General features: G+C 51.4%; 1 protein-coding gene across 1 annotated transcript; it reads left to right on the top strand.

Moving 5' to 3' along the window:
• Positions 1-180: 180 nt before the first annotated feature.
• Positions 181-10,024, top strand: MED12 (mediator complex subunit 12; the record flags this gene model as incomplete). Its single annotated transcript, XM_023199275.1, has 24 exons — positions 181-362; positions 537-647; positions 772-1,026; positions 1,410-1,556; positions 1,718-1,817; positions 1,948-2,084; positions 2,304-2,435; positions 2,803-2,929; positions 3,343-3,572; positions 3,945-4,025; positions 4,157-4,327; positions 4,533-4,677; positions 4,845-4,895; positions 5,222-5,340; positions 5,527-5,670; positions 6,116-6,279; positions 6,483-6,614; positions 7,040-7,267; positions 7,443-7,587; positions 7,745-7,865; positions 8,265-8,366; positions 8,467-8,580; positions 8,832-9,007; positions 9,187-10,024. Coding segments are annotated over 24 exons (3,590 nt in total), but the record flags the coding sequence as incomplete, so codon positions are not given.
• Between the last annotated feature and the right edge of the window lie 69 nt (positions 10,025-10,093).

A 10,093-nucleotide genomic window follows, 5' to 3' on the forward strand; every position in this document is an offset into this window, starting at 1 on the left:
GTAGAGACGGGGTTTCACCATCTTGGCCAGGCTGGTCTCGAACTCCTGACCTCGTGATCTACCCGCCTCAGCCTCCCAAAGTGCTGGGATTACAGGCGTGAGCCACTGTACCCGGCCAGTAGAAGGAAATTCTAAGCAGAAGGATAGTATCAAATAGCCCTTTTTCCCTGTTTCCTCCAGAATGGACTCAGATCATCACCAAGTACTTATGGGAGCAGTTACAGAAGATGGCTGAATACTACCGGCCAGGGCCTGCAGGAAGTGGGGGCTGTGGTTCCACAATAGGGCCCTTGCCCCATGATGTAGAGGTGGCAATCCGGCAGTGGGATTACACCGAGAAGCTGGCCATGTTCATGTTTCAGGTAGGGAGTAGGGCATGCTGTGTGGGGCATTGGGTTGAGCCTGAACTTGTACTCTGCCAGTAGAGAACAGAATCTGCTTGCCACCTTGCCCCAGTTGTGGTTCTCTTCATCTTTTCATTTACTTTATCTGCTTCATCTCTAATAGTCCCCCCTTCCCTCCCCTGGTACCCATAGGATGGAATGCTGGACAGACATGAGTTCCTGACCTGGGTGCTTGAGTGTTTTGAGAAGATCCGCCCTGGAGAGGATGAATTGCTTAAACTGCTCCTGCCCTTGCTTCTCCGAGTAAGGCTTGGAATTTTGGTGGTGGTGGGGCAGGGGGAGTCTAAGAAGGATTTAAGGAAGAATAAAACGTCAGAGCAGGGTCCCCTGGAGAAAACTAGGGGCTCTGATGGTCATGTCTTCACAGTACTCTGGGGAATTTGTTCAGTCTGCGTACCTGTCCCGCCGCCTTGCCTACTTTTGTACACGGAGACTGGCCCTGCAGCTAGATGGTGTGAGCAGTCACTCATCTCATGTTATATCTGCTCAGTCAACAAGCTCGCTACCCACCACCCCTGCTCCTCAGCCCCCAACTAGCAGCACCCCCTCGACTCCCTTTAGTGACCTGCTTATGTGCCCTCAGCACCGGCCCCTGGTTTTTGGCCTCAGCTGTATCCTACAGGTAGGTACTAGGCGGGCCCAAGGAAGCATTGAGAGATAACCTGAGAAGAATCGGGTGCCCATCCCAGAGAATAGGGGTAATTCCAAATTGGATGTGGGAGTAGGTGCTGAGTACTTGCTTGGAGGTTGTTGTTTCTTGGTAATGGGGTGTTAGTCCCCATTGGGGGTTTTGACCAGCCTCTCTCTCCCTTCCAGGGCTAGATAGTAGGCCCAGAGCCTTTTAGGAAAGTGAGTGAAGGGAGGGGATCAGGGGTGGAGTGATGCCTGTCTTGGGGGCCCAGTCAGAATAACTTTGGATCTGGAATCTACGGGTTTGGTCTTAGAACGGGATTCCAGAGGGGTAGCCATGTGAACGAGTTGGACTTAGCTCTTTCTATCTGGCAGACCATCCTCCTGTGTTGTCCTAGTGCCTTGGTTTGGCACTACTCACTGACTGATAGCAGAATTAAGACCGGCTCACCACTTGACCACTTGCCTATTGCCCCCTCCAACCTGCCCATGCCAGAGGGTAACAGTGCCTTCACTCAGCAGGTATGTCTAACCACTAGCCTGGTACTCTCAGATTGGGCTATGAGGCTAAAGTACTCTCTCAGAAATAGTGATTTGGAGTCTGGTACTCTTCTTCTAGCCTGGGGCTCTGGCCCTTTGTATGCCTTGGTACATCCTTATAGCCTTCCTTTTTAATATTGCAGGTCCGTGCAAAGTTGCGGGAGATCGAGCAGCAGATCAAGGAGCGGGGACAGGCAGTTGAAGTTCGCTGGTCTTTCGATAAATGCCAGGAAGCTACTGCAGGTATGTGTCAGAGAACAGATAATAGGAAGTATGTTTGAGGAAAGGATGGAGATAGTAAGGACATGTAGATCTGAGAGCCAGAATACACTGGGCCTCTGGTTCAGTCCCCTTTACCACTTTTCCTCCTTAGGCTTCACCATTGGACGGGTGCTTCATACTCTGGAAGTGCTGGACAGCCATAGTTTTGAGCGCTCTGACTTTAGCAACTCTCTTGACTCACTTTGTAACCGAATCTTTGGATTGGGGCCTAGCAAGGATGGGCATGAGGTAAGCGAAAAGGGGAATAGAAGGAGCAAAAAACATTGCAAGAGCAGTAATATATCTGAGGGGAAGTCATGGTGAGGCATTGAAAGCAGAGCATATCTGCAGAAATGATCTTACTGGGCCCAGAATGTTTTATGATGGAGCACAGTCTTTAGGAAATTGGAACTCATTTCTTTGTCCCCACCCCTACCTTACTCCTCCTTCTCTTCCTTTGGTCTCCAGATCTCCTCAGATGATGATGCTGTGGTGTCATTGCTATGTGAATGGGCTGTCAGCTGCAAGCGTTCTGGTCGGCATCGTGCTATGGTGGTAGCCAAGCTCCTGGAGAAGAGACAGGCGGAGATTGAGGCTGAGGTTAGAGGGCAGAGATAAGAGAACGAGATTGGCCAATGGGAAGGAATTTACTGGGGTTGGAGACCAAGAGATGGAGGTGGTGGAGGGACCAGAGTTGAAGGTGTGAGAACAGAGTAAAGAAGTGGAAGAGAACCTAAAGGCAAAGTAACGGACATGAGGTGAAAGTAGAGAAGAGTGGATTGTTATCAGAGTTAGAGATAACATCAGGGCTTCAGTTGGGAGGTGGTAAAGAAAATGGAGGTCAGCGGGGGAATGAAAGTGAAAAGCATGGGGTAGAGGTCAAGCAGGTAGTAGTTTAAGGCCTACACATTGAGGAGTGAGGAAGCAGGTAAAAATCAGTTCTACAATTTGTTCTGTCATCTTGCAGCGTTGTGGAGAATCAGAAGCCGCAGATGAGAAGGGTTCCATCGCCTCTGGCTCCCTTTCTGCTCCTAGTGCTCCCATTTTCCAGGATGTCCTCCTGCAGTTTCTGGATACACAGGCTCCCATGCTGAGTACGGACCCCTACCACTCTCTAGTCACGTCTGCCTAGACTCAGTTACCCGCCACTGTCATCAAAAAGTGTATTTCTCTCTTGGGCTCTATGCAGAATGACTTTTAGATGTAGTTCTAGTGATCCTCTTTTAACTGATCATCTTACAGTCAAAGTAGAGAAATACAGAGAAGGATTAAAACAAGAGCTTGTGATTGAAGCATTTTCACTGCGTAAATCGGCACAAAGATGTTACATTCCTTTCTGAGATGGTGTGTTGGGCAGCATGTGGGGTAACCAACCACACTTTGTCCCTCGACAGTTTCTGGGATTTTCATTTTATCACTCTTATTATTGCCTTAGGTGTGTCCCTCTCTCTTTTGGCCTGCCTTTTTGTGTTCTCCTAACTCATGTTTCCTCATTCCCTTCCTCCAGCGGACCCCCGAAGTGAGAGTGAGCGGGTGGAATTCTTTAACTTAGTACTGCTGTTCTGTGAACTGATTCGACATGATGTTTTCTCCCACAACATGTATACTTGCACTCTCATCTCCCGAGGGGACCTTGCCTTTGGAGCCCCTGGTCCCCGGCCTCCCTCTCCCTTTGATGATCCTGCCGATGACCCAGAGCACAAGGAGGCTGAAGGCAGCAGCAGCAGCAAGCTGGAGGTGAGTGGGCTTTTCCTTGCCCTAGATCGTTTCTTCTGACATTTCTATCTTCATGGCTCCCAGAGGCCTCTAAGAGCCTCTTTTGCCTGGGGCAGGGGGGTAGTATTTTCTTAGCACTTGGTGATTGACCAAGCACTATCACATCGATTGTTTCATTGGTTCCTCCCATCAGCCTTGTGAGGTACTCTTATCCCCATTTTCAAGCTGAAGGAAACAGAGGCCTATACTGGTTAAGTGATTGGATGACTTGACTCCAGATCCTGTGCTTTCCACAGTCTGGTCTTCTCTCTCCAATTCCCCCGTGAAGTTTTCTAGATGGTGGGAGCCGCTCCCTAGGGCTAAAACAACTTTGCTTATGTTCTATGCCCTCAGGATCCAGGGCTTTCAGAATCTATGGATATTGACCCTAGTTCCAGTGTGCTCTTTGAGGACATGGAGAAGCCTGATTTCTCAGTAAGTTCAATCCTGAGCGTGGCAGAATCTGGCTCCTTTGATCTTCCCATTATTCCTGCTTTTGGCATTTCTTTATCCCCCCTCATCCCCTTTCCATCTTCTCATGTTCTGCCTTCTCACCTTTCTCTCAGTTGTTCTCCCCTACTATGCCCTGTGAGGGGAAGGGCAGTCCATCCCCTGAGAAGCCAGATGTCGAGAAGGAGGTGAAGCCCCCACCCAAGGAGAAGATCGAAGGGACCCTTGGGGTTCTTTACGACCAGCCACGACACGTGCAGTATGCCACCCACTTTCCCATCCCCCAGGTACTGTTCCCCAGCACCTTGTGATGATCTGTTTTGAACCTAGATTGCTGTCCAAGGAATTTGCTGAGGGGTTGGAGCTGTTCCTGAGGATGTGGGTTGGGAAAGGGAAGGGCTTTAGCATGTGGATGCTGAGGGGTGTGGAGCATGATTTCAAGAGGAGGGAAGGAGATCGGTGCTGGAGTCTGATGGTGCTGCTGGGATGCAGGAGGAGTCATGCAGCCATGAGTGCAACCAGCGGTTGGTCGTACTGTTTGGGGTGGGAAAGCAGCGAGATGATGCCCGCCATGCCATCAAGAAAATCACCAAGGATATCCTGAAGGTTCTGAACCGCAAGGGGACAGCAGAAACTGGTGGGTTTGAGGCTCCTTAAACAGATCTCCCCCAAAGAGTGCCCTAGTCAGTCTTCCCTTCCCCAGCATAGGGAACTCCCCAGTCATGTCCCAATGTCCTGTCTCTTGGAGTCTCCTGAGAGCTCTAGTCCTTTTGAAACTTCCCCCCTCATTCCCCCCCTCTACAGACCAGCTTGCTCCTATTGTGCCTCTGAATCCTGGAGACCTGACATTCTTAGGTACCTCACAGTAAGCCCCATACTGCCCTCCCTCCCTCTCCCTTCCCTCCCTCGACCTAGCGCCTCCCTGTACATATTCCTTTAAGGTCCACATAGTCTGTGGTCCTCTAAACCTTTGCTTCACTGTCCCCTTCCCTTCATTCCTTCCCCATCCCTTCCTTGACCCTCCCTTCCCTGTTTCCCTCTTCCTTCCTTCCCTCCCTCCCTCCTTCCCTCTCTCCCTCCCTCCCTCCCTCCCATAGCCTTCTCTCCATACCCCACTCCCCACCCCTAGTCAACTAGTTATCTTCCCTATCTTGACTGGTCCCTTTCAACTGTCCCCTCAGGTGGGGAGGATGGGCAGAAGCGGCGACGCAACCGGCCTGAAGCCTTCCCCACTGCTGAAGATATCTTTGCTAAGTTCCAGCACCTTTCACATTATGACCAACACCAGGTCACGGCTCAGGTGTGGGCCTAAGCCCAGCCCCTTTCCCACATTCTGGCCTCCTCTCCTGTTTTCCTTTTCTTCCCTATCTTCTCCCCGCTAGGCAGGCTAAGCCTCCTGGTCTCATCCCCTTCCACTGTCATCCTTTCCTGCTTCCCTGGTTCTTTCCTCTCTCCACTCCCGTCTCACTCCCACTGCCCTTATCAGGTCTCCCGGAATGTTCTGGAGCAGATCACGAGCTTTGCCCTTGGCATGTCGTACCACTTGCCTCTGGTGCAGCATGTGCAGTTCATCTTCGACCTCATGGAATATTCACTCAGCATCAGTGGCCTCATCGACTTTGCCATTCAGGTGGGGAAGTTGGGGAGATGAGGGTGGAGGAAGGAGTTCGTGCCATATAGGGGCTATGGAGGGTCATAAGGACAGGGGTAAATGCTCCAGCCAGTTTCCCAGGCTATTTGAAGGGGCAGAAAGACTAGCACGGGGGGAGTGGAACATGAGCTGAGACTGCAGGAATAGAGACAAGTGCTCCCTGGGGAGGCCAAGAGGCAGATTAGAGCATTGGGCACAGACCGTCCTCCCACTGGGGAGTTCATAGAACTGTATCCTGGACACTGGTTAGAGGTGGTGTTGATAGACTAAAGGACCGTGGCATAGGGTAACGAGCCCTTCTATCCTGAGGTGGCTCCAGCAGGAAGGGGCTCAGGCCCAGCCTTGCCAGCGTCCCCACAGGAAGGTGGGTTCTATGTAACATGAGGGGCCTCTTTGCATTTCTCACCCCCGTTCACTCTGCTAGCTGCTGAATGAACTGAGTGTAGTTGAGGCTGAGCTGCTTCTCAAATCCTCGGATCTGGTGGGCAGCTACACTACTAGCCTGTGCCTGTGCATCGTGGCTGTCCTGCGGCACTATCATGCCTGCCTCATCCTCAACCAGGACCAGATGGCACAGGTCTTTGAGGGGTAAGCAGGACGTTGGAATAACTGAAACAAAGCTCTGGCGAATGCTGGTGGAAGTGGCCTGGGAAGAGCATGCCCTTCCTCACACTCTGGGGAAGTGCCTGCCACTCAGATGGGAAAGAAATGGTATTTCCCAGAGGCTTGAATCCGTTTGGAGGAGCCTGCATACCATCTGCTGACCCTCCCAACCTTGCTTCTTCATGCAGACTGTGTGGCGTTGTGAAGCATGGGATGAACCGGTCCGATGGCTCCTCTGCAGAGCGCTGTATCCTTGCTTATCTCTATGATCTGTACACCTCCTGTAGCCATTTAAAGAACAAATTTGGGGAGCTCTTCAGGTAAGAGAGGTAGAAGGTAAGGGGTAGCAAGTGGGACCTACTCCCTTCTTCCCATAACCACCCAACTCAGGAGGAGAGCATGGCCTGGGACCCTGCTGCCTGTCTAGGGTCATTTGTGGACTGTGTCCTCCACATACTGTTGTATTACCAAGACTGGGCCCTCTTCCTCAGCAGGCTTGCCCCCCGCCTGTATCTGTGGGGCCCAAACTCTTCCCCCTCTTCCTCGCTGCCTTCAGAGGCCCCAGTTCCTTATTCCCATGTGGTTCCTTTCCTGCCCAGTCCGTTTCGTCCCATCTCCCTTTTCTTGTCCCAAGATCCTTCATCCCTCACTTTCTCCTTTTTTTCTTTTCTCCCCTTCCCTGACCATCCCTCGACCTCAGCAGACCTTCTTCAACACTACTATCTCCTTTCCTCCATCCCTGCAGCGACTTTTGCTCAAAGGTGAAGAACACCATCTACTGCAACGTGGAGCCATCGGAATCAAATATGCGCTGGGCACCTGAGTTCATGATTGACACTCTAGAGAACCCTGCAGCTCACACCTTCACCTACACAGGGCTAGGCAAGAGTCTTAGTGAGAACCCTGCTAACCGCTACAGCTTTGTCTGCAATGCCCTTATGCACGTCTGTGTGGGGCACCATGATCCCGATAGGTATGGGGTGTACTGAGTGAGGAAGGGCACTATGCCCCCACCTGAGATAGGGAGGGCTGAGGTATCTGGGAGGTACTACAACCTTCATTATGTACTGGGGCAGAGATGAGAAGTTAATGGGTCTGAGGTTTTGTGGAGCAAGGTTTTTCCTAAGGGCATTTGCACTTTTCCCTAGGGTGAATGACATCGCAATCCTGTGTGCAGAGCTGACCGGCTATTGCAAGTCACTGAGTGCAGAATGGCTAGGAGTGCTTAAGGCCTTGTGCTGCTCCTCTAACAATGGCACTTGTGGTTTCAACGACCTCCTCTGCAATGTAGATGTGAGACTTGGGGTGGGGTCTTGCTAGTGGAGCAGTGACCAGGGCAGGGGGCTGGTCGTGATCCTCTGACCAGGGACAGAGTTCCATAGAGTGGAGGCGCACTGCTTTGAGTGGGCCTCCACTCTGAATCGTGGTGTCTGTCTGTTTTTTCCTCCAGGTCAGTGACCTGTCTTTTCATGACTCATTGGCTACTTTTGTTGCCATCCTCATCGCTCGGCAGTGTTTGCTCCTGGAAGATCTGATTCGCTGTGCTGCCATCCCTTCACTCCTTAATGCTGGTGAACTACCAATCTGTAACCCCTAGCATTTCTAGACCTCAAATTTCAATACACACTGGACGGCCATCCTCTCATTGTTCACTGTGGGAGACCTTGCTGCGGCTCCCTGGCCTTCCCCAGAAGGCCAGTCCTTTGGTATGCTGAAGGCTAGAAGGAACCTGTTTTTTAGCCCTGGATTTGCGGCCCTGACCTTTGCAATTTCTGACCCTTCAACTGCATAACAGTTCTCTGCTCTACCTCGCTTTCAATATTATCTTGCTTTTTCTCCTTTCACTTTACCTCATCTTCTCTCCCGTGCCCCTGCCGTACACTTGCATGCATGCAGGCACGCACACGTATAAACCCACATGCAGTTAGTTCAGCTTCATCCTTCCCAGATCTGTTTTGTCTTCCTTTTAGCTTGTAGTGAACAGGACTCTGAGCCAGGGGCCCGGCTTACCTGCCGCATCCTCCTTCACCTTTTCAAGACACCGCAGCTCAATCCTTGCCAGTCTGATGGAAGTAAGTGACCCTGATCTGAACCAGCCAACAGTAGAAAGTGTGGTTCCCCTGCCTCCGTGGATTCTACTTTTGCTTCCCCTGACTTCATCGCCTTCCCCAGACAAGCCTACAGTAGGAATCCGCTCCTCCTGTGACCGCCACCTGCTGGCTGCCTCCCAGAACCGCATCGTGGATGGAGCTGTGTTTGCTGTTCTCAAGGCTGTGTTTGTACTTGGTACGGGGGTAGGAAGGGAGTGGTGCCAGAAGTGTGTATAGGGTGGAGTGCCAGCTAAACTACAAGGGACAGTCTTTCTCCCTTCTGAAGGTGGTCTCTCTGACCTTTGGGGAGGAGGGGAGGGAGAGAAGTATATTTCTGTCCCATAGGGCAGGATTTGGGGTGTTTCTGCCTCTGTGGGCCCAGGGTGGGTCTCCACACAGTGTTCCAATCTCACTCTGCCCTCCCTATCTCCCACCCGTGAACCACAGGGGATGCGGAACTGAAAGGTTCAGGCTTCACTGTGACAGGAGGAACAGAAGAACTTCCAGAGGAGGAGGGAGGAGGTGGCAGTGGTGGTCGGAGGCAGGGTGGCCGCAACATCTCTGTGGAGACAGCCAGTCTGGATGTCTATGCCAAGTACGTGCTGCGCAGCATCTGCCAACAGGTCAGTCTCACCTTCCTCCCACACCTCCTAAATGCCCCTGTGTAATATAGTCCCGTTTCCAGCCCATGATCACACCACCTCCCTACTATACATTGTGTTCCTTACCAACTCCAGCCCATCCCCCATATTCCTAACCCCCTCACTGGTTGCTCCCAGTCCCTGATTGTCAGCTTCCTCAGGAATGGGTAGGAGAACGTTGTCTTAAGTCGCTGTGTGAGGACAGCAATGACCTGCAAGACCCAGTGTTGAGTAGTGCCCAGGCGCAGCGCCTCATGCAGCTCATCTGCTACCCACATCGACTGCTGGACAATGAGGATGGGGAAAACCCCCAGCGGCAGCGCATAAAGCGCATTCTCCAGGTAGGCCAAGGCTGTGGGGGCCGCAGAGGAAGCAGTGGGCCCAATCTGGGGAGAAACAATAGGAACCTTGAGAAAAGGAGAGGGGGAATTAAGTAGAGAGGAAGACAAACAAGGATATAGTAGAGGGAGAGAGGTAGCGAGAGAAACAGCTCCAGCATGGGCTGAGGAGTAAGTCCAATATGGTCTAGACTCCAGTGTAAGAGTATTAGGTGAGGGCATAGCTATCTGGAATGAATCTAGCTTATCAATGGGAATCATAGCATCTGGGAGGCCTAGGTGTGGGCCTTGTATATTTGGCATTTTGGCCATGGCTCAGAACTGAATAGTAGTAGCTACTACTTGCTGAGCATGTGTTTTGTGCCAGGTACTGTGCTAGGTACTCCGCACACATTTCCTCATTTAATCTTTATGACCCTATGAAGTAGATGAGCTTCCCTGTTTGACCGATGAGGAAACTGAGGCTTGAAGAGGTTAAGTAACTTGTCTAAGGTCACATAGCTGATAAGTTTAGAGTCAATATGTGAAGGCAGACATGTCTGTGCACTTTCCACTTGACATTGCTTCACACCTTCAGATGACCAGAGAGTGGAAAAATAAAGCCGTTGAGGAAAAGCTAAAGGAATAAAGTCTCTTCAGCCCAGAAGAGATAGTGTCGAAGAGAGATTAGCTAACAGTAGCCTGCTGGTCTCTACAGGACTTTGAGAGATTGTCTTATAAAGGTCCTGTC

The sequence above is a fragment of the Piliocolobus tephrosceles genome, unplaced genomic scaffold (assembly GCF_002776525.5).
Source record: "Piliocolobus tephrosceles isolate RC106 unplaced genomic scaffold, ASM277652v3 unscaffolded_2842, whole genome shotgun sequence".
NCBI lineage: Eukaryota > Metazoa > Chordata > Mammalia > Primates > Cercopithecidae > Piliocolobus > Piliocolobus tephrosceles.